This window comes from Mobula hypostoma, chromosome 16, assembly GCF_963921235.1.
Source record: "Mobula hypostoma chromosome 16, sMobHyp1.1, whole genome shotgun sequence".
NCBI classification, from domain to species: Eukaryota; Metazoa; Chordata; class Chondrichthyes; order Myliobatiformes; family Myliobatidae; genus Mobula; species Mobula hypostoma.
In genome coordinates, this window is record NC_086112.1 from 3123414 (window position 1) to 3147950 (window position 24537).

The window sequence follows — 24537 nt, forward strand, 5'->3', positions numbered from 1 at the left end:
TGTACAGGTCCACCTGCCCCAGAATATGTCCTAGTTCTCCAGAAATCTGAGCTCCAGAAACCTGCTCTAATTCTTCAGCCATGCTTTTATCTGGCATCTCATTCTATTCCTATCCTCGCTGTCACGTGGCACAGGCAGCATTCCTGAGATTACTACCCTTGAGGTCCTGCTTCTCAGCTTCCTTCCGAACTCCCTTTTTTTTCAGGACCACCCTCCCCCCCACTTTTTCTGCCTATGTTGTTGGTGCCAACATTTACTGCAATTTCTGACTGCTCACCCTCCCTTTTCAGGGTATTGTGGATGCATTCAGAAACATCACAGACTCTTGCACCTAGGAGGCATACTACCATCCATGTTTCCTTTTCGGGTCCACATAATCGACTATCTGTCCCCCAACTATGGAGTCCCCTATTACTGCTGCTATCCACTTCAGTTCCCTCCCCTTCTGAGCCAGTACTTAAAATGGAGTATGTATTGTTGAAGGGGATGGCCACAGGGTTGCTCTCCACTATGTGATGTTCTCCCTTCCCCCTCCTGACAGTCATCCATTTATCTGTCTCCTGTAGCCTTGGGGTGTCTACCTCCCTGTAACTCCTGTCTACCACTGCTTCACTTTTCCTAAAAAGCCAAAGGTCATTGAAGTGCAACTCCAGTTCCCTAATGTGGTCTCTAAGGAACTGTCAATTTCTGGCAACCAATAAGAGTTTATCTTCACAGGACAGGGACCTTGCTAAACAGCCAGGATTCACAGTCCATCTCCAATTGCTGTTGGAATAGTAATGCTTGGGTACCTTCTTGAACTGCTACTGTCTCTGTGATAATATTCAAAGATGAAAAAACTCAAAGTACATAAGTTACTTTTACACCCCTGAGATTCTTGCAGGAATTCACGGTCAATATAAGAAACACAAAACAATCAATGAAAGACCATGCTAATATCCGAGAAACCCAACTCGACCTCCTCAGGAGGCACTTAAGAAAGAACCAGATGGGGTGGGTCTATAGGCATAAGAGTGTAGATGTTGGAATCTGGAGCACCAAATACTGTGCTGAAGAAACTCAGCAGGTAAAGCATTATCTGTGGGTGAAAGAAATTGCTGAATTCTCAGGTGGAAACTCTCGGTTTATCGTCACACATAAGCCTAACTGGGTAAGGATGGCAGGTTTCATTCCGCAAAGCACATTTAGATCATACTAAATAAGGATGATATTTTCCTTCAATGAAGAACATTAGTGAATAAAATACATTTTTTATGACTGTACTTTAATGGTTATTTTTATTGAAGAAGGACTTGTTTGCAGGGCTGTCCCAGTACATCCTAAGGTTGTGTTGGCTTTTAATGCAAACAACACGTTTCACTGCACGTGTGACAATAAATGAATCTGAACCTTTTTATACCAGTCAACACACATAAAAGTTGCTGGTGAATGCAGCAGGCCAGGCAGCATCTCTAGGAAGAGGTACAGTCGACTTTTCGGGCCCAAACATCGACTGTACCTCTTCCTAGAGATGCTGCCTGGCCTGCTCTGTTCACCAGCAACTTTTATGTGTGTTGCTTGAAATTCCAGCATCTGCAGATTTCCTCGTGTTTGCCTTTTTATACCAATGTTTTGAATTTAAATTTTCCTGCTATTTTCATGAGTCTATGTGATTATCTTAACCCCAGTGCTACCATTTTCATCAGTCATAAAGAGAGAGATTAAGAAGGTTCAGGGTATCTTGAGTTAGAAGAAAGGTAACCTCATTGAAATATTCAAAATTCTTTAAGCAGTTGAAACCATGGACGCTGAGATGATGTTTTCCCTTCTTGGGTCACAGTCTCAAACTACGGAGATGACAATTCAGTACAGATATGGGAAGACATTTCTTTACCCTAACAATATCTTGTCTGGTACTACCTAATTTTTGCTTCTTAAGTTCTGACTAAGGGCTATTGGCCTACAGTGGTTTTAGAAAGTATGTGAACCTTGTAGGATTTTCTCTATTTCTGCATAAATATGACCTAAAATCTGATCAGATCTTCACGTAGGTCCTAAAACTTAATAAAGAATATCCAATTAAATAAATAACACAAAACATTATACTTGTTCATTTATTTATTAAGAAAAATGATCCAATATTATGTGTATTTGTTGGAAATGTATGTGAACCTCTGGGACAATGCCTTCTACAAAAGCTATTTGGAGTCAGGTGTTCCAGTCAATGAGATGAGATTGGAGGTGTGGGTTGTAGAGGTGAGGTGGCCTGCCCTATAAAAAGGACACACAAAATCAGGTTACTGATAGAGCCTGCTCTTCTCAAGAAGGATCTGTTTACGCGCACCATGCCTCGATCAAAATAACTTACAGAAGACGTTAGAGGAAGAATTGTAGAGAGGCATGAAGCTGGAAAAGGCTACAAAAGCATTGTTTATGACCTAAATGTTCATTAGTCCACAGTAAAAGAAATTGTGTAGAAATGGAGGAAACTCAGTACTGTTGCTACTTTCCCTTGGAATGGGCATCCTGCAAAGATCACACCAAGAGCACAACGTGCAATCCTGAAGGAGGTGTAAAGGAACCCAGGGATAACAGCAAAAGATCTTCAGGAATCTCTAGAAATTGCTAAAGTCTCTGTTCATCTGTCCGTTATAAGAAAAATTCTGAATAAGAATGGTGTTCATGGAAGGACAGCAAGGAGGAAACCACCGCTGTCCAAAAAAAAAAATGCTGCATGTCTCAAGTTTGCAAAAGACCACCTGGATGTTCTACAATGTTTCTGGGATAATGTTCTGTGGACAGATGAGACAAAAGTTGAAATTTTTGGCAGAAATACGCATTGCTGTGTTTGGAGGAAAAAGGGCACTGCCCACCAACACCAAAACCTCGTCCCAACTGTGAAGCACAGTGGAAGGAGCATCATGGTTTGGAACTGCTTTGCTGCCTCAGGGCCTGGGCACCTTGCAATCGTTGAGGGAACAATGAATTCAAAACTGCATCAAGAAATTATACAGGAGAATGTCAGGGTAGCAGTCCATCATTTGAAGTTTAATAGAAGTTGGATAATGCAACAAGAAAATGATCCAAAAGACAAGAGAAAATCAATAACAGAATAGTTTAAATGTTCCTATAGAAATGTTGTGGAAAGACCTGAAGCAAGTAGTTCATGCAAGGAAGCCCACCAACATCCCAGAGTGAAGCAGTTTTGTAAGGAGGAATGGTCTAGAATTCCTCCAAGCCGATGTGCAGAACTGATCAACAGTTACTGGAAACGTTTGGCTGAAGTTATTGCTGTAGAAGGGGGTCACACCAGTTACTGAAAGCAAAGGTTCACATACTTTTTCCACAAATGCATGTAATATTGGATCATTTTTCTTAATAAATAAAGGAATAAGTATAATATTTTTTGTGTTATTTATTTCATTTTATCTAGGGCTTATGTGAAGATCTGATCTTTACATCACAATCTAACCAATTTCCCCCGGGATCAATAAAGTATGACTATGACTATGACTATCACATTTTAGGTCATATTTATACAGAAATAGAGAAAATTGTATAGGGTTCACAAACTTTCTAGCATCACTGTAAAACATTATCTCCGTTTTTCTGTGCATTGATATGCCTGACCCGCTGTGTTTCCAGCATCTTTTTTAATTATGTTACCATGTCAATCTTGATTTATTTTGTCTTTCCTTTAGCTCTGTTGTTCAGTTTTAAACTTTTCCCTTCACTTAGGTGTCTTCTGAATTAGATTTGTTGAGTAAGGATTGAGGGTATAGTTATATTATTGACAATTTCAGCCATTAAGGCATTTTTTAAAACCTACTGGAGTACTTAAGTGCAGAACATACATTCAGTGGCTACTTTATTAGGTACAGCTATACATCTGTTTGTTAATGCAATATCTAATCAGCCAATCACATGGCAGCAGCTCAATGCATTTTGGTCAAAAGGTTCAGATGTTGTTCAGACCAAACATCAAAATGGAATCATTGTTGGTGCCAGATGGGGTGGTTTGAGTATCTCAGAAACTGATGATCTCCTGGGATTTTCACACACTACAATTGCTAGAGTTTACAGAGAATGGTGCAAGAAACAAAAAAAAATCTAGTAAGTGGCAGTTCTATGGGTGAAAACACTTGTTAATGAGAGAGGTTAAAGGAGATTGACCAGGCTGGTTCAAACTGATATGAAGGCGACACTAACTCAGTAATCACATGTTACAACACCAGTGTACAGAAGAGCATCTCTGAATGCACAACATGTTGAACCTTGAAGTGGATGGGCTACAGCAGCAGAAGACCATGAACATACACTCAGTAGCCACTTTATTACATAAAGGTGCATGCATTTTGAATGAAATTATTGGCTTGTACATTCCATTTCAACAATAAGCAAGTACTTCTATTTTAGTTAATCATTCCTCTTTGCAAAGTGATGATTTCTTTGATTATCTAACTCAAATCACTTGAGTGATAATACTTCAAGTTTGACATTTATTTCAAAAGGGAAAGTAATTAACTGCAAGTTATGTTACAAAGCTGTCAATTTTCTCTAATGATTCATTGTCTCTTTCTCACTGCATTGCTAGAGTCTAGCTACCTTGAATCAGAGGTACAGTAACAGACTCTAGTTTTTAAATGTGTCACTTATTTCTCTGCCACTTTACAGGCCCCTTATTTTGCAAGTGTGAAAGTGGAAATAAATGGCGCATATGATGATGTTAGGACATTAAACACATCACCATGACAAGCAAGAGAGAGAAAAATAGTTATTTGGAAGTATCAGAGGTTATATAAACTGACAGAAGTTGTGAGAATATAACTGTACTTTGGGAGCTGGGGATAAATTTCTTTAAAGCTATAAAATTTCCTTGACTGATGATGTACACTGGCAAATAGATAAACAACTGGTCTGTTTCTCATTCACTGTCAATATTGCTCTTATGTTGGTCATTAGGTGTTGAGATGTAACTAATTTAACAACTGGGTTAGGAAATGCTTAAGCTAACCTTGTATTACTAGGGTGATCACTTGAGTAGAGTAAGATGGCCTCTTCAGAGGTTTTCTGTTGGTGGGTGCTCGGATGGTTGTACAGGCTGATTTGGGATCCACATATTCTGGCACAGTGTGGGCACAAGAAAGTGTTAGCTATGTTTAGTGGTTGGGTCTTTTGGATGTTCAGTATCTCCTTTGCATAACCTTGCCCTGATAACCAGTTCATTTGGTTTGTCTCATGAGAAGGGATTGCCTTGAATTTAGAGTCATATAGCACTACAGCACAGAAACAGGCCCTTCAGCCCATCTAGCCCATCCCAAACTGTTATTTTGTTTAGTCCCATCAACCCACTCCTGGACTGCAACCCTCCATAATGTAGCCCTTTGTGAACTTTAATGCAAACGAATACTTTTGAAATTGGTTGGTCATATTTTGCAAAATCCTGCCTGTTTACTCTGCAGTAATCTGGAAGCTTTAGGTTTTTTTCGATAAACTTTTATGAGCCAGTAGATAGTTTGCTACAACACAAAAGAGTTTACGGAGACATGAGAGACTGCAGATACTGGTATCTAGAGCAACATACAATGAGCTGGAGGATTTCAGCGACTCAGGCTGATTCCGTGAGCTGGAGGATTTCAGCGACTCAGGCCGATTCGATGGAAAGAAATGGAAACAGATGAAGGGTCTCGATCTGAAATGTTGACTGCTGTCCCAGGCACTCTGCTCAGCAAAGATCAGAAATCAAATCAATATATAAGCACGATTTTTCACGTGTCATTAAAGTTGTTTTCAAGGTGTTGTAACATGATATCTGAGACAGATTTTGTGTGTCATTTGTTGATGTAAGATATCCATTGGTTCGCTTAGATTACTTCTTACCATTGCCATGGAAGTCTTACTAGCTGATTTTGGGTACACTTTGTTGGAAGTTGAAAGATCTCTTATTAAATTGAATATCGTCCAGAATATTGGTGAAAAATACTGGCAGCCTAAATGCAGAAAACACTTGGGATTTCTTTATGAGCGAGGAAGTCTTAAATTCATAGACAGAGTTCTGCTTCTGGAATCTCAACTGAGTGTATGACAGACCTGGATCTTGCTGTGGTTCTCCAGTGTTGGGGAATTTGCACTTGGAACCAGTATTGGGTTAGGCACTGCTCAGGATCTCTTAGTCTATTGGTTTCAATAGCACATAGAATATAGAACACAACAGCATAGGTACTGGGCCTTTTTTCATAACAATGTTTTTGTGATTGTAGAGCTGCAGGAAGAACTATATGAAAGAGGAAAAATACTGTCTGTTCATAATTTATCTGTTCATCATCAGAGACCCCCACCATCCAGGCCAAGCTTCTCACTGCTGTCATTAGGAAGGAGCTACAGGAGCCTCATGATCAGGTTCAGGAACAGTTGTTAACCCTCAGCCATCAGGCTCCTGAACTGGGGGGAATAACTTCACCCACCCCAACACTGAACCCATAACCTATGGACTCACTTCCAAGGACTCTTCAGCTCATGTTCTTGATATTAATTTGTTACATTTATTTATTATTATTATTTTTTCTTTTTGTATTTGCACAGTTCGTTGTCTTTTTCACATTGGTTGATTGCCCATCTTTGTTGTGTGCAGTTTTTCATTGATTCTTGGGTATTTCTTTCTATTTACTGTCAATGCCCACAAGAAAATGAATCTCAGGATTGTTTATGATGAGATGTATGTAATTTGATTATAAATTTATTTTGAATGCCATAGTTTATGTAATTTATTTTTAATTCTTTATAGGTGTGATTAAATAATTTAGTTGTCTTTTTAATTTTTTTTAGAGAGTGTACAGAGGAGATTTACCATAATGTTGCCTTGATTAGAGAGCATGTCTCATGTGGATAAGTTGACTGAGCTGGGGCTTTTCTCTTTTGAGCAGGGGTTCCCAACCTTCATTATGCCGTAGACAAATACTGTATCATTAAGCAAGGAGTCCATGGAGCCCAGGTTGGGAACCCCTGCTTTGGAGCGAAGGAGGATGTGGGTGACAAGATAAAGGTGTACAAAATGTTAAGAGGGATAGATCAAGTGGACAGCAGTTACTTTTTTCCAGGGCAGAAATGGGGAATACAAATGGGCATAATTTTAAGGAAAGTATAGGGGTAAATTTGTAAGATTTTTTTGTAATACACAGAGTGCTAGGTGACTGAAACGGCCTGAATGGACTGGTGATAAACGCAGATAATTAAAGGACATTTAAGTAACTCTGGATAGGCACATGGAAGGCAGAAAAATGGACAGTTGTTTGGGAGGGAAGAGTTATATTGATCTCAGAGTAGATTAAAAGATCAGCGCAACATCATGGGTAGAAGGTTCATTACTGTGCTGTAATATTCTATGTTCTATGTTAAATTGTTATTTCACTTTCAATAGTTTTTAAATGTTTTTGAATGCCATAAATATTCAAAACATTAAAAATATCCTGACAATGAATCAATTTAATTGAAGAGGATCGTTCTAGCTTGTGGTGGCTCAGACCACAAGAACAATTAGGGGACATGTGCCAGAGGTACCAAGTCATAATTGCAGATTGATTCATCTGCAAAACAGCTTCCATGTTAATTGATTTCTGTTCAGTCTGTATTGTAGAATAGTAGCAATGTGAATAACTCTGATATTTGGGCACATTTAGGACATTGATAATGGTGAATTAGTATATTTTCTGGACTATTCATTAACACCTCAAAACTTTCTTATTTCACATTTGTTACTCAGTTATATAATAAATTGTTCAGTGAACTGACTGAATGGAAGTGGTCACGTGAATCAGGGCCAGGGAATGTGGAAGGGCACTGCAGCAACCAGGGCAGGAGTAGAAAAAGAGAGCAGGAAGCAGTACTGTGATATGTGGAAAGCGAGCAAGGGACAGCAATAAGGAGTGAGTGGGAAGTGAGAAGGGAAGGTGGGACTCCCATTGACAAAGGAAAGAGCAACAACAGGGGACTGTGTGAACAAGGGATTCAGTTTGTTAGAGGGAGCAGAGAAAATGCATACCTGGTCAGTTGAAATGGAGTGTGGCAAATACTACCATATGCTAAACCTGCTGGATTTCCAAATATTCATATAGCGGCTTGTCAGAGTTTGGTCAGATGATCAGTTAATACATACCATAAATTCAGTATACATGCAACAGCTGGGTACATGTTGAAATTAATTTTGCAATTATTTTAGACTTCCTTTCTTTCATCTGCAACCATTGAGATATGTTGGGTAGTATTGGCAGTTCTCTAATAATTTAGGTGACCCCTGATTATTTCTGAGTCCCTACAGTGAGGAGGCTTTTTGACCCATAATTTTTTTTTCCTGATGTCTATATACTTTCGAAGAACAATCATAGTTTAACAAGTTACCTGGCCCCAATCATCTTATTTTCACTATGGATGTCCAGTCTGTATACACCTCCATTCCCACCAGGATGGCCTCAAAGCTCTCCGCTTCTTTCTGGACACCAGACCCAACCAGTTCCGCTGTCTCCTCCATCTGGAGGAACTGGTCCTCACTCTCAATAATATCTCGTTCAGCTCCTCCCACTTCCTTCATGGGCACTTGCATGTGTCCCAGCTATGCTTGCTTTTTTGTCAGCGACGTGGAACAGTCCGTGTTTCACTTCCCAACTTCTCCTACGCTACACCAACGACTCCATTGGTGCTGCTTACTGCATTCATACGAAGCTCATTGACTTCATCAAATTTGCCTCCAACTTCCACCCTGCCCTCAAATTTATCTGGTCCATTTCTGACACCTCCCTTGCCTTTCTGGATCTCTCTGTCTCTATCTCTGGAGACAGCTTATCCACTGATATCCTTTATAAACCCACTGACTCTCACAGCTAGCTGGACTATATCTCTTCCCATCTTGTTACTTGTGAAAATGCCATCCTCTTCTCTCAATTCCTCCATCTGTACTCCATCTGCTCTCAGAATGAGGCTTTTCATTCCTGAACGAAGGAAATGTCCTCCTTCTTTAAAAAAAGGGGCTTCCCATCCTGCGCCATCAACGCTACCCTCAACCGCATCTCTTCTATTTCACGCATGACTGCTCTTACCCTATCCACCCGCCACCTGACAAGTGATTGGGTTCCTCTTGTCCTCACCCAGCACTTCACCAGCCTCTGCGTCCGGCATATAATTCTCTGTAACTTCCACCATCTTCAACAGGATCCCACCACCAAGCACATATTTCTCCCCAACCCGCTCCCCCCACTTTCTGCTTTCCACAGGGACCGCTCCCTATGCGACTCCCTTGTCCATTTGTTCCTCCCCACTGATCTCCCTCCTGGCACTTATCCTTGCAAGTGGAACAAATGCTATACCTACCCCTACACCTCCTCCCTTACTACCATTCAGGGCTCAAACAGTCCTTCCAGGTGAGGCAACACTTCACCTGTGAGTCTGCTGGGGTCATCTACTGTATCTGGTGCAGCCTCCTGTATATTGGTGAGACCCGATGTAGATTGGGAAATCTCTTTTGTCTGTCAAAAAAAGTGGGATCTCCCAGTGGCCACCCATTTCAATTCTACTTCCCATTCCCATTCCGACATGTCAGTCCATGTCTTCCTCTACCATAGCAGTGAGGCCACACTCATGTTGGAAGAGCACAACAAACTTCCGGTAACGCCCCCCTCCCCCCTCTCCCTTCACCATTCCCCATTCCCATTCCCCTCTCTCACCTCAACTGCCCATCACCTCCCTCTGGTGCTCCTCCCCCTTTCCTTTCTTGGAAGGCCTTCTGCCCTGAATGATCAGAATCCCTTTCTCAAGCCCTGTATCTTTTTCACCAATCGACTTCCCAATTCTTTACTTCTTCCCTCCCCTGTCCCGGTTTCACCCATCAGCTACATCCTTGTATTTCTTTCTCCCCTCCCCCCACCTTCGTACTCTGACATCTCAAATTTTTTCTCTCCTGTCCTGATAAGTAGTCTCAGTCTGAAACATCGACTTTTTACTCTTTTCCAAAGGTGCTGCTTGGCCTCCAACAATTTGTGTGTGTTGCATAGTTTAACCTTTAGCTGATTCTCCTGCCTCCATGATAAAACTACAGAGTCCTGGTATTGTGGAGGCTAAGATTAATTAATTCAATGCAGAAAGACTGTTGATCCTGCAGACTTCTTGGTAAGTATCATTCAATACCACAGTAATTAGAATTGCTTTCTAAACAGTTTGGAAAGCCTTTGTACAATCTGATTCTCACTAATTTTCTACATATTAAGAAACTCAAGGTTGTGGTAACCTTAAACTGTAACCTTAGTTTATTTTAGATCTAGTCTCAAATGATGAATTCTAATCTGTTTTTTCTTGGACTACCACCAGGAGATAGCCAGGAGAGCTGGATTATTGTAAACATTGGGCTTCTATGGTATTTCCCCAAATTTGGCCCATGTGCTGAAGATAAGCCAATGCTGTCCGCATCCATGGCACTTTATAGCTAACTCATGTTTATATTGACTCCTTTCATTCATTTCTTTTTTCTCTGAAGAATGCAATCTCACTTGACAGCTTCCCTAAAATTAAGATCTCACTATGACAGGAATCAACCTTTCACCCACCACATCAATGTGTCTAAATTCTTGTCTTTAGCCAAGCCTAGAATTGCATGAATAATCGCAGTGTAAGCGGATTGCTTTGTTAAATTTTTCAATTTTAAGCATAAATGCTGAGAATGGTAATTGCCAACTGCGTAATTTTCAATATTATTTTGATCAAGTGATTATGATTTGCTTTTGCCTGGATGTTTTTCTGTTTCCACAACTCGTTTTTGCATAATTTCCATCCTAAAATCCTTGTTCAATCTACTATAGATCCTGAACAAAATTGTCTTTGTTGGGACCCCCCCCCCCAACAGCTCCAATTTACTCTTCTTCTTATTGAGCCCCCACCCCCACCCGGTGGCCAATACCCCAAGCAGTGTTCCTAGTGGCTGTAGCACAAACCGATGAATGTCTACGTCAGATATGAATATGCAACAGCATTAAGCTGCAAATACATGATTACAATACAGGCAGATATATTCTTAAATGATAAATTTAATGTTTTCCAGTAACATATAACGCCGTTTAATAGCCATTGGTTTGAAATATGGTTTGTGTCACGGTGACATCTGAATTATACAGGCAGAAAGGTACTGAATGAAGGAATGAAGGTACTGATAAATGATTGTAGATATTTCGAATTGGATCTGCTATTAAATTATCCTCGCGTGTTTCTCTTGTGCAGGGATGATAGAATGTGCCGGCCACATTTCAGAACACATCGTTAAAACTACTCGGATTTGCTTGCGGGGTGGGTGAATGCAAGGCATGCTGACAAAAGAGCACTTACCCATGGCAGAACACTTTGTATCAAGATAATTTTCTTCTTGGCCTGTCGTGACCTTTCTGACCGCTTTCTTATACAAAGAGCAGTGGACTGAAAGCTGCCATTTCAGACCGTGCAATAGACTTCAACTTAGTCTTTTTACTGTGTTTTGGTGGGAGGAGAGGGTATAACGGAATTCTGAAAGCCATCTTGCAAGATTGTGAAAAGTTGCAAAGGGCCCTGGGGAGAATGTTGGATCATGTTGTAACTAACATTGCTAGTCAATTGGATCCAAAGAGCAGGCAAATCTTTTTTTCATTCTGAAGTGGAATGTTATAGAAGCATTTTGCTGTCTGTGTGAGTAAAAGGGTAGTTTTCAAAGTGGAAAACTAGCTAATTAATGAAATTTACTAAAAGATTGTTGGAAATTGAGCTAGTTTTGAATTAAGGTTTTCTGATTATCATTGCAATATAAAGCAGGCAGTAATTCTGTGCAACATTGATGTTTTAATTAGTAATAGAAATAAAATTTAAATTTGTATATGGTTATTAAGTATATAATAGAAATGAAAAATTTAATTCAGAACTAATTGTATCTTAAAGCTGGTTTCCGGAAGTTTCTTTATCTCCTGATACTAGGTGATCTTTTGTAGCCACCAGAAAAAGCAGATGTGCTGCTCTATAATATCTGGAAAACTTGACTTTTTTTAAAGCAGATGTGACGAGTAAATATTTGTCACCACATTTAACTTCTTATTAATTTGGGCTATTATGGATTTATTATGCGAGCCTAGATACAACAAAAAAAAATAACAAAGATTTATTTGCTAAATTACTATTCTACTGTACACATGGCATTGCAAACCTTACTAGAAAACCTTCTCTTTCAGATTGAGATACCTTTAGAAATGTTGCTTTGTATAGGTTTGCCGTGTGATATTTATATGTGTCTATAGTATTGCAAAGGTGTAGATCTTAGCATTTTGAAATGTTTGCATTATAATTACAAATATTAGTTATTTGGCTGGACTTCAGTCTTAATCACTGGAATATTGATTTATATCAATGGCAGCTGCATTAAGATTGTTTTTCCCAATGATCTAAATGGAAAAGCTGCCTTAATTTGCATGCCATGATAGTGTAGCAGCTAGCGCAACACTATTACAGCTTGGGCAGTCGAAATTTAGAATTTAATCCCATGCGAGGAATACATCTTCCCCATTTACTCCTCTTCAGGAGTTGAGTTACAGGGAAAGATTTAACAGGTTAGGACTTTATTCCTTGGAGCATAGAAGAATAAGGAGAGATTTGATAGAGGTTTACAAAATTATGAGGGGTATAGACAGAGTAAGTGTGAATAGGCTCTTTCCACTTAGATTAGGAGAGATAAATACTAGAGGACATGGCTTTAGGGTGAAATGGGAAAGGTTTAGGGGGAACTTCTTCACTCAGAGAGTGGTGGGAGTGTGGAACGAGTTGCCATCTGACGTGGTAAATGCAGGCTCACCCTTAAATTTTAAGAATAAATTGGATAGGTACATGGATGGGAGAGGTCTGGAAGGTTATGGACTGGATACAGGTCAATGGGACTAGTGGAATAATGTTTCGGCGCAGACTAGAAGGGCTAAGTGGCCTGTTTCCTGTGCTGTAGTGTTCTACGGCTCTATGTAATGCGTGGGTTTCCTCCGAGTGTTCTGGTTTTCATCTTACTGTCCAAAGATGTACTGAGTAGGTTAATTGGCCATTGTAAATTGTCCCGTTAGGGTTAAATCAGACTGTTAGGGGTTATTGTGTGGCACAGCTTGAAGGGCTGGAAGGTCTATTCTGCGCTGTGTCTCTAAACAAAGTAATTTTTTTTAAAATCATACAGAAAATGTTCAGAAAATCCAGTTAAGACTGGTCCAGTTGTCTGTGTGACTGGGGTGCAGAGATGAGGGATGATCAGTTTTAAAGGGTCATTGTATGTGGACAGAGCTGAGCAGAAATGGAATCTATATTACTGGAGTGTCGAATCTTTCATTTTTGGGTGCAAAAGATTGCAGTTCTGTGATGCAGAGAGATCTATATGCAATAGTGCCTGATTTACAGGGGGAAAGTGTGCACACAGTGCCTATAAAAAGCATTCACCCCCCCCCCCGAAAGTTTTCATGTTTTATTGTTTTACAACATTGATTCACAGTGGATTTAATCTGGCTTTTTTGACACTGACCAATAGAAAAAGACTCTTTATTGTCAAAGTGAAAACAGACCTCTAGAAAGTGATCTAAATTAATTACAATTATAAAACACAAAATAATTGATTACATAAGTATTAACCCCCTTCAAGTCAGTATTTAGTAGATGCACCTTTTGTAGCAATTACAGCCTTGTGTCTGTGTGGATAGGTCTCTATCAGCTTTGCACATCTGGACAACTGCAAATTTTCCCCATTCTTTACAAAACTGCTCAAGCTCCGTCAAAATGCATGGAGATCATGAGTGAAAAGCCCTTTTCAAGACCTGCCACAAGTTCTCAATTGGATTGAGGTTTGAACTCTGACGGCCACTCCAGGACATTAACTTTGTTGTTTTTAAGCCATTCCTGTGTAGCTTTGGCGTTATGCTTGGAGTCATTGTCTTGCTGCAGGGCAAATCTTCTCCCAAGTCACAGCTTTCTTGCAGACTGCATCAGGTTTCCTTCGAGGAGGGGTGGTATTACTGGTCAGGGATACTATTACAGCTGCAGAAAGGGTGAGTAATGTAGTAGGATCCTCTTTTGAGTCAGTATGGGTGGAAGTCAGGAACAGGAAGGGAGCAGTTACTCTATTGGGAGTATTCTATAGGCCCTCTGGTAGCAGCAGAGATACTGAGGAGCAGATTGGGAGGCAGATTTTGGAAAGGTGCAAAAATAACAGGGTTGTTATCATGGGTGATTTGAACTTCCCTAATATTGATTGGCACCTGATTAGTTCCAATGGTTTAGATGGGGCAGAGTTTGTTAAGTGTGTCCAGGACGGATTCCTGTCACAGTATGTGGACAGGCCGACTAGGGGGAATGCTATACTAGATCTAGTATTAGGTAACGAACTAGGTCAGGTCACAGATCTCTCAGTGGGTGTGTATCTGGGGGACAGTGACCACCGCTCCCTGGCCTTTAACATTATCATGGAAAAGGATAGAATCAGAGAGGACAGGAAAATTTTTAATGGGGGAAGGTCAAATCATGAGGCTATAAGGCTAGAACTTGCAGGTGTGAAATGGGATGATGTTTTTGCAGGGAAATGCACTATGGACATATGGTCGATGTTTAGGGATCTCTTGCTGGATGTTAAGGATAAATTTGTCCCGGTGAGGAAGATAAAGAATGGTAGGGTGAAGGAACTATGGGTGACTAATGAGGTGGAAAATCTAGTCAGGTGGAAGAAGGCAGCATACATGAGGTTTAGGAAGCAAAGATCAGATGGGTCTATTGAGGAATATAGGGTAGCAGGAAAGGAGCTTAAGAAGGGGCTGAGGAGATCAAGAAGGGGGCATGAGAAGGCCTTGGTGAGTAGGGTAAAGGAAAACCCCAAGGCATTCTTCAATTATGTGAAGAACAAAAGGATGACAGGAGTGAAGGTAGGACTGATTAGAGATAAAGGCGGTTGAGACGATTGCGTCGTCTGTGATCTGGGCCGACATTTACGTGCCGGGCGGCACCTAACTAATTAGCTTGATTATTTCAGCTTTTTTCTTAAAGATGTGCTGGGTGCGTTCCGGTCACCGCTGCATTTATCGCGGATCGGTATCTGTCCGCAGCCCGGGAGTTGGGGTGGTGGGACACTGGGGTGTCATCTTGACGTCTGTTTCCATCACGGCAGGCAGGTCATCTTCTCCTATGTCTGCCTACCTCGATGTCGAAGGTTGAGGTTCGTCATCTGCTGTGGCCGATGTAGAAGGCTTGCTTGACTGCTTAGCCTTGCGCATTTTTAGATCATACAGTTCTTTGTAAGCACTCAAACCATCCTGCAAATATGCCCTGAACTGACGTACCCTTTCAAAGTTAAAGTCGTACTTTATCATTGCAGCAAAAATCTCACGCAGTTGCTTCACGTTCAGTTCCTGGACGACTTCACTTTCGGTCCGTTCGCTACTGCATTCGGTTTCGATTGTTATCCTTTCCTCTTCCAATTGCATCATCTCTTCATCTATCAGTTATTGGTCATGGGATGCCAAAACCACTTCAACATCATCTTCGTCAACTTCCACAAGCCAAACTCACTTTGTCTTTACTTCGTTCACCACGATCCATACGCTTAATTATGTGTAGCTTTACGCTAAATGTAACACCCTTACGAGCTCTTTCAGGCTTTTCTGTTACCTTAGAATTCATCTTGCTAACAGCTGCTCACAGGCACGTGTTTAAGCAATGCCGGCTAGAATGCCGTTCTGAATCCGGGGCAGAGCGGCTGCTCGGAGCGCAAGCTGTCTTTTATCACACGCTGTTTTTTTTCTTAACAGTGAAAACACCTTCTGTTAGCGAAAACAGGTAACTAATGTAGGTCTTTCGTAACAATGAGGTTTCGTGAAGCGAACGTTTGAAAAGCGGGGCACACCTGTACTCAATTTTTGGTTTCGATTGTTGTTCATTTCAATTGTTTGTATGATTTGTGTTTTTTTTTTGCGTATCTGGTGTAGGTCTTTTATTTTTATTTTATTCTTTAAGGGTTCTTTCGGGTTTCTTGCTTTGTGGCTACCTGTGAGCAAACAAATCTCGAGGTTGTATAATTTATATGTTCTTAGATAATAAATGTACTTTGAACTTTGAAATGACATTGAGTAAGAGGTTGGTGTTATGGTACCACTCAGCCAGACTTTCAATCTCCCTCATATGTGCTAATTCATCACCACCTTTGTTTGGGCCCATGACAGTGGTATTGTCTGCAAACTTAAATATTGCTTTGGTACTTTGCTTAACCACAAAGTCAGATGTGTAAAGTGCGCAGAGCAGAGGGCTAAGCACACAGTCCTGTGGTGCACCTGTGCTGATAGAGACCGTGGAGGAGATGTTTTAGTAAATTTGAACTGACTTAGAGTCTGGAAGTGAGGAAAGTGGGGATCCAATTGCACAAGGAGGTTTTGAGGCTAATTGATTAGTTTTGAGGGGATATAATTAGATTATGAGGACACTCAGTCCTCGTTTACTGTCATTTAGAAATGCATGCATTAAAAAATGATACAACGTTCCTCCAGAATGATATCACAAGAAAACACAGTACAAACCAAGTCTAAAACTGACAAAACCACATAATTATAACATATAGTTACAACAGTGCAAAGCAATACCATAAATTGATAAAGAGCAGATCATGGACACGGTAAAAAAAAAGTCTTAAGTCCCGATAGACTCATCATCTCACGCAGGCGGCAGAAGGGAGGAACTTTCCCTGCCATGAACCTCCAAGCGCTGCCAACTGCCGATGCTGCACCATTGGAAGCACCCGACTGCAGCGGACTCTGAGTCTGTCCGAAAACTTCTAGCCTCCGACCAGCCCCTCCGACACAGCCTCTCCGAGCACCATCCTCTGCCGAGCGCTTGGATCCCGCCCGAGCCGCCAAGCAACAAGCAAAGCTGAGGACTCGGGGCCTTCTCTTCCGGAGATTCTGGACCACACAGTAGCAGCAGCAGCGAAGCAAGCATTTCAGAAGTTTCCCCAGATGTTCCTCCATGCTCTCACATCTGTCTCCATCAAATCAGGATTGTGCACGGCACCCTACTTGACAATTAACAGACATCACCACTGGAGTGGCCGCTGCGAGCTGCGTCGTGCCGCCATCTTCCCTTCTGCTTTATTGAATGGATCAATATTGAATGTTGAGCTGTAATAGATAAAGAGCATCCTGATGTATGCATCTTTGCTGTCCAGATGTTTCAAGCTTTAGTGAAGAGCCAGTAAAATGGTGACTGATGTGGACCTGTTGTGCCGGTCGGCAAATTTCAGTGGATCCAAGTTGCTTCTCAGGCAGGAGCTGATATGTTTCATCACCACCAGCCTCTTAAAACACTTCATCACTGTGGATGTAACTGCTACTGGATGATACAGGAGTTGGGATGTCACATTGCAAGTGTAGAAGACTTTGACAAAGCAACTTGTGAAAGTATTTATTGTGTGCAGTTCTGGTTACCCAACTATGGGAAGGATGTCATTCAGCTGGAAATGGTACAGAAAAGATTCATGAGGGTTTTACTAGGTTGGATAGTAAGAAGGCTGATGTTGACCTCGTAAAGGTACATAAAGTCTTGAAGGATATAAATAACGTGGATGGTCACAGATTTTAACCTCAGTTGGACCAGAGGCTATAAGCTTAAGGTGAGAGGGGATAAATTGCAAAGGGACCTGAGGGTCACAGCTTTCACTGAAGTGGGTGTATGGAGCCAGCTGACAAAGGAAGTGGTTGAGGCAAGTACTTGATGTGCTGCAAGGATCAATTCTTGGCCCGTTGTTACTCCTACAGCACATGTTCCCAGTAGGCCAGCTTATTTCAAAACACAAAGTGAATCACCACAGCCATGCAGATGACACACAACTGTATTTGTCTATTCAGCCAGATGACCCTGAGGCTTTAAACCCTCTGGTCTGCTGACTTCCTGCCATTACAGAATGATGAGTATGAACTTAAATAAATAACAAAAACGAAATAACTAAAACTTAAGGTGGAATTTAAGGTGGGGGCTTATATGGGAGGCAGGGTTTGAGGGTCGGCCCAATATTGTGGGCCGAAGGGCCTGTACTGTGCTGTACTATTTTATGTTCTATGTTCTATGTTAAACTAGATAAGGAAAAGACAGAAATTTTGGTTTTTGGTAGGAATAAGGAAAGTGTGAATCTAAGAAATAAACTTGACCATCTGGCCTTACAAATCAAGCCAAGAGTAAAGAATTTAGGCATTATCATTTACTCTGAGCTAAATTTCAAATCACATATTAACCAGATTATTAAGATTGTTTTTTTTTTGTTTAAGGGACATTGCAAGAGTTTGGTTTCTTATAACATCTCAAGATGCAGAAACATTGATTCACTCTTTTGTTTTTAGCCGATTACAGTACTGTAATGCACTCTTTTCAGCACTACAGAAGAAAGATATAAATCAACAGCAGCTTGTTCAAAATGCAGCAACAAGAATATTTACCAAAAAGCTAAAATCTGAGCACATATCACCAGTTATTGCATCATTATGCTGGCTGCCTGTTTTCTTTAGGATCAATTTTAAAGTACTTGTAATTCTGTATAACGCTCTGAACAATCTAGCTCCTCAGTATATTTTGGAGTGTCCATCCTCTTACATCCCTAATTGTAATCTTAGATCTGTGAATACTGTTTCACTTGGTGGTCCTAGAGCCAAGTATATAAGAACTGGTGATGTGGCCTTTTGCTTTTATGCACCAAAAATCTGGAATACTTTACTGACTGAGATACGCCAGGCTCGTACTGTTGAATGTTTCAAATCACCTCTGACAACCTAATTTCTTAATTTGCTCTACTTAGAGGATTACTTAATGCCTGCTAATGATGTTTACATTTTTAAAATTTGGTATATTTGATTACATTGCATTCAATAAAATGTTTGTCTTTACTTATGATTTTTAATTCTGTCTCGAATCTTTATGTCTATATTGATTTATCTTTACAATCTCTGTAGAGAACTTTGAGCCTATGAATGGTGCTTTATAAAAATAAAGATATTACTATTAATGACAATATTTGGACAGATCCGTGGGTTGGAAAGGTTTTGAGGGATATGAACCAAATTCAGGAAAACAGGACTAGTTTCAGTAGACATCGTTGCATTAATGAGCTGAAAGCCCTGTTTCCTTGCTCCATAACTCTGTTACTCAGTTAGTGTGATCGCATTTCTACTGCAACGTCCAACATTCTGTAATGAAGTGCATATCTCCCGATGATCCTTTGGTCCCAGTATCTGAAGATGGCGTGCGGGCTTCCTTCTAGTGAGTGAATCCAAGGAAAGTATCCGGTCCAGGCGGAGTACTGAAGACCTGTGCGATCAACCTCTCGCTCCGGCAGTGTGTGGCATCCAACTGCTTCAAGCAGGCTTCAATTGTCTAACATAGAACATAGAAATTTACAGCACATTACAGGCCCTTCAGCCCATAATGTTGTGCCGACCATGTAACCTACTCCAGAAACTGCCTACAATTTCCCTGGCACATAGCCCTCTGTTTTTCTAAGCATCATGTACCCATCTAAGAAGCTCTTAAAAGATCCTATTGTATCTGCTTCCTCCACCGCTGCCAGCAATGTATTCCACCACTCTTTGTGTGAAAAACTTACCCCTGATATCCCCTTAGTACCTATTTCCAAGCACCTTAAAACTATGCACCCTCATGTTAGCCATTTCAGCCCTGGGAAAAAAATCTCTGGCTATCCACAAGCTCAATGTCCCTCATCATCTTATACACCTCTGTCAGGTCACCTCTCATCCTCCATCGCTCCAAAGAGAAAAGGCCAAGTACACTCAACCTATTCTCATAAGGTATGCCCTTCAATTAAGGCAACATCCTTGTAAATCTCCTCTGCACTCTCTCTACAGTATCCACATCCTTCCTGTAGTGAGGTGACCAGAACTGAACACAGTACTCCATGGGGTCTGACCAAGGTCTGATATAGCTGTACCATTACCTCACGGCTCTTGAACTCAATCCATGAAAATGAAAGTGAACATAAACAAATTTGCAACGTCTAAACAGCAACAAATTATGTTACTGGTCTCCCTGTTAAAGAAATTGTGTTACTGTTGAGGCAGAGGCTCAAATACACCAGACCAATGCAGGTTTAAAGGTGAAACTTGCAGAAAATGCAATAAAGAAGGGCATCTACAGGCATTACAGGCAGACAAAATAAATGGACTGCATAGGGAAGAAAAAAAGTTAAGAAATCATGTTCCAGTTTCAAAAAGAGCACTAATCTGCATGCTGTTGATGAAAAATCTGATACTGATGAGAGGACATAGTACTGGGTAGCCTTGAAATTTACAAAATGAAAACCAGCAATAGACATGCAATATGGTTTACACCAGAGGTGAATGGCAAATTAATTAAAGTAGAATTGAATACTAACTGGGCTGTTTCAGTCAACCCAGAATGAGATTGAGCGGCACTTGAAAGACACTGAACTGAAACCTGCAGATATTCAACTAAAAACTTATACCAGAAAAAATCCTGCAGGAATGACATTCATAACAGTGAAATACAACAAACAACAAGCCACATTGGGCTCTTAGTTGTTAGAAACAAGAAGGCCAGCTTTGGGGGGATGTAATAGACTGAAATAACTATGTCTTTATTGGAAATCCATCCAACATGAGCATGTCACATGGCCTGTCATAGAGTCAACTGAAAGTGAATTAAGAAAAATACTGGATGATGCCACAGCAGTGTTTAAGGATGACATTGAAAAACTCAAATATATCTAGGGTAAAATAATGTTGAATGAAAATGCCACACCCAAGTTTTGCAAAGCCCGTCCAGTTCCTTATACCATCCGTGATAAAGTACCAGTGAGCTAGATCGCATGGAGACTGAAGGAATTCTTTCCAAGGTTGAGTGGAGCCCATGGGCAATGCCAGTGGTTCCCAGTAGCCAAGAAGAATGGGTCTGTCAGGATCTGTGGTGATCTTAAGATTATCATCAACCCAGTGCTGTAAGTAGATCAATACCCTCTACCCATGAGAGAGGATATCTTTGCAAACCTCTCTGGAGGGAATCACTTTACCAAAGTGGACTGAACCAAGTCTTATCTACAGATGGAGATGGAAGAAGAGTCCAAAGTGTTTCTCGCTATAAACACTCACAAAGGGCTTTATCACTGTAATAGGCTTATTTTTGGAATACTTCTGCACCTGCACTCTGGCAGAAAGCTATGGATCAGGTGCTGCAAAGCTGTCCAGGCACTCAGTGTTACCGAGATGACATCTTTGTTACCGTTATGGACAACAAGAAGCATCTCCAAAATCTCAGGACAGTATTAAAAAGATTAGAAGATTACAAGCTCAGAGTTTGCTGCAACAAGTATGAATTCTTTAAACCGAGCATCATTTACTGTGGTCACACCATTCCTTCAATCGCAGGACTCTGCAGAGAGTGATGCGGACAGCCCAATGTATCTTCCCACTGTTCAGGATATTTACAAAGACAGGTGTGTAAAAAGGGCCCAAAGGATCATTGGGGATCCGAGTCACCCCAGCCACAAATTGTTCCAGCTGCTACCATCCAGGAAACGGTATCACAGCATTATAGCTGGGACTAACAGGCTCTGGGACAGCTTATCCACCAGGCCATCAGACTGATTAATTCACACTGATAGAATTATATTGCTATGCTATATTGACTGTCTTGCTGTACATACTATTTATTACAAATTACTATAAATTGCACATTGCATATTCAGGTGGAGACAGAACATAATGATTTTTATTCCCCATGTATGTGAATAATGTAAGAAATAAAATCAAAAAATCAATTCAGTTCAATTCAATTTATTTACTACGACCAATTTGAGAACAGGAGTAAAGTGCCTTGACATAACTCTAAGGGGCCTTAATGAAACTACACATGGAAAATAATTTATTTATTTATTTATTTATTTGCCAACCCAACGAGGTACACTGTCCAGCAACCCATCTATTTAGCACTAGCCTAATCACAGGACAATTGGCAATGACCAATTAACTACCAACTGGTATGCCTTTGGACTATGGGAGGAAACCAGACACCCAGAGGAAACACACATGATTCACGGGGAGAACCATATAAACTCCTTACAGATGGTGCTGGAATTGAACTCCGAAACTCCCTGAGCTGCAAATGCATCACACTAACCACTTTGCTACTGTGGCACTGTGCTACTGTGTGAGGAGATCAAAATTATTCCTACCCAAGAAAGGAAAGGAAATAAATGCCACAGAGAGAGTGTAGTAAAGACTCAGTGGACTGTTACAGATGGAGCATTTACCTTGCATAGATGTCAGTATATTCCACCTGACTCTGTGATCTAACCATGCAAGGGACTTTCTCAAAAGACTTTCTCTCTAGATTTTAGAAGGGTAAGTCTTTTCAAACAACATCAAAACCTCTTACAGGGCTTCACAGGCTGGTTGTAGGGAGGATATTTTCGCTGGCTGAGGTAGTCAGATCACTCAGAATAAAAAGTCTCAGAATAAAGAGTAGCTTATTTAGTGTTGAGTTGAAAAGAAATTTATTCATGCAGATGTTGGTGAATGTTTGGAATTCCCTCTCCTGGAAGGGCTGTGGAGGCTCAAGAATTGAGTTAATTCTAGATTCAAGATTCAAGTATATTTATCATGAATTTTAACCAATGTTTAAAGACTTCAAAGGGGATTCATTTTTCAACCCTCAATAAAACTAGATATTCAAAAGTCAAGTTTATTGATCACGTCTTCATCGAAATATGCAGTGAAACGTATCTTTTGTGTTAATAACAAACACACCTGCGGGTGCTCTGGGAGCAGCCCATAAGTGTCGCCACACATTCCAGCACCAACATTGCATGCCCACAGTGCTCGGCAGAGCAGCACAGAATACAAGAAGCAACAAAACAACAGCAAAACAAGCCCCATTCCTTCTTGGTAGATTTCTGGATTTTCAGTGATATGGGACCTGTGCAGAACACTAGCATTGAGGTAGAATTTATTTATTTATTTATTTAGTGTTACAGCATGATATCAAGGCCTTCCAGCCCAATTACACACATGTGATCAATTAACTTACTCACCCATTTGTCTTTGGAATGTGGGAGAAAACCCACGTGGTCATGGGGAGAACGTCCGAACTCCTAACAGACAGCAGAGAGAATTGAACCTACGTTGCTGGTGCTGTAATAACTGCTACAGTACCATGCTTCCTACACTATGTCAGCCATGGTCTTGATAAATTGCAGATCAGGCTTGAAAGTCCAAGTGTCCAGTGACTATTCCTACAATGCACACAACATGCTGGGAAGCTCAGCTGGCCAGACTGCATCCGAAGTTGATGTTCGGACCAAGACCTTTTTATCAGAACTGGAGAAAAGAAGATGAGCCGTCAGAGTGAGAAGATGGGGGTGAGGGGAGCCTCTACCCCCACCTTGTTAGTCTGACTCCTTCCCACTTTCTGTCCAGTCCTGATGAAAGGCCTCGACCCAAAGCATTGACTGTTTACTCTTTTCCATAGATGCTGCCTGACCTGCTGAGTTCCTTCAGCATTTTGTGTGTGTTGCTTTGGATTTCCAGCATCTGCAGATTTTCTCTTGTTTGTGGAGTGACTGCTCCTATATATTCTTTTATAAGCTCTAAATGTTAATACAACTATACTATATGTTTCATTTTGTAACTCTGTCCAGTTTATATAACTAATTGAAAGAAAAACACAGAGCCAGGAGATGTGTGTCTTAGTTTCGTTTGACTTTAAGTGAAACACGTATTTATGATGTGGTGGCGTGAGGATAAATGTCATTTACGTATTTTTACATATAACTAGTAATAAATTATGTAAACAACAAACACTGCTTCATCAGACAATATATCTACAATGTTACTCAAATATTACTGAAATACACAACACTATAAATTTAACCAAAATTTTGACAGATTAAAGGAGTCATAAGTTAAATCAGATTCTAATGACTTTATTATTTCACTTGTAAGCACAATTTTGTAAAATGTAATAGTTTTTTTTTCTTTTTTCACTCAGGAAGGATATGGAGTAATAGTTCTAAATACCAATGAAAACTACATAGAAGTGGAGGAGCCTCAAAAACCTGAGCAGTCCTCTGCAAATGACACCGATGAGCCAGTGGAAAAGAAAGAAAAGAAAGATGACAGTCAGAAGGAGACGAAGAAGCAGCGAAATATTTATGAGAAGTATCGGAATCCTCAAAAGGAAAAAGAAACAAAGCACATCCCTATCAGGGTTAGTTTTTTTTTACTTTTCATCAATAATAGATTTTTTCATCAATTTGCTTATGCTAACTTGTACGAACAAACAAGAATATTTCATCAAGTCTCTTTACAAATTTAAAAACAAACTTCTCACAAAAGTGCTTAAAACATTTTACAAAAAACTTGTGTTTAATTAATGTTTTAAGTACCATAATAACACAATAATCTAACATACTACATTTTTTTTATCTTTCTGGATGTACACAAAAATCAAAAATCGTTTATAGATTTTTTTATGTAATTGAAAGCT

At 40.4% G+C, this 24537-nt stretch overlaps 1 protein-coding gene across 7 annotated transcripts in view; it reads left to right on the top strand.

Annotated features, from left to right (window-relative positions):
- The window catches only part of arb2a (ARB2 cotranscriptional regulator A), a 547284-nt gene that overhangs the window by 165527 nt on the left and 357220 nt on the right, over positions 1-24537 (top strand). For all 7 annotated transcript variants that reach the window (XM_063068471.1, XM_063068472.1, XM_063068470.1 and 4 more), the window contains one exon: positions 24040-24258. In XM_063068471.1, the coding sequence (XP_062924541.1) occupies positions 24040-24258 (219 nt within the window). The remainder of the gene's footprint in view (positions 1-24039; positions 24259-24537) is intronic.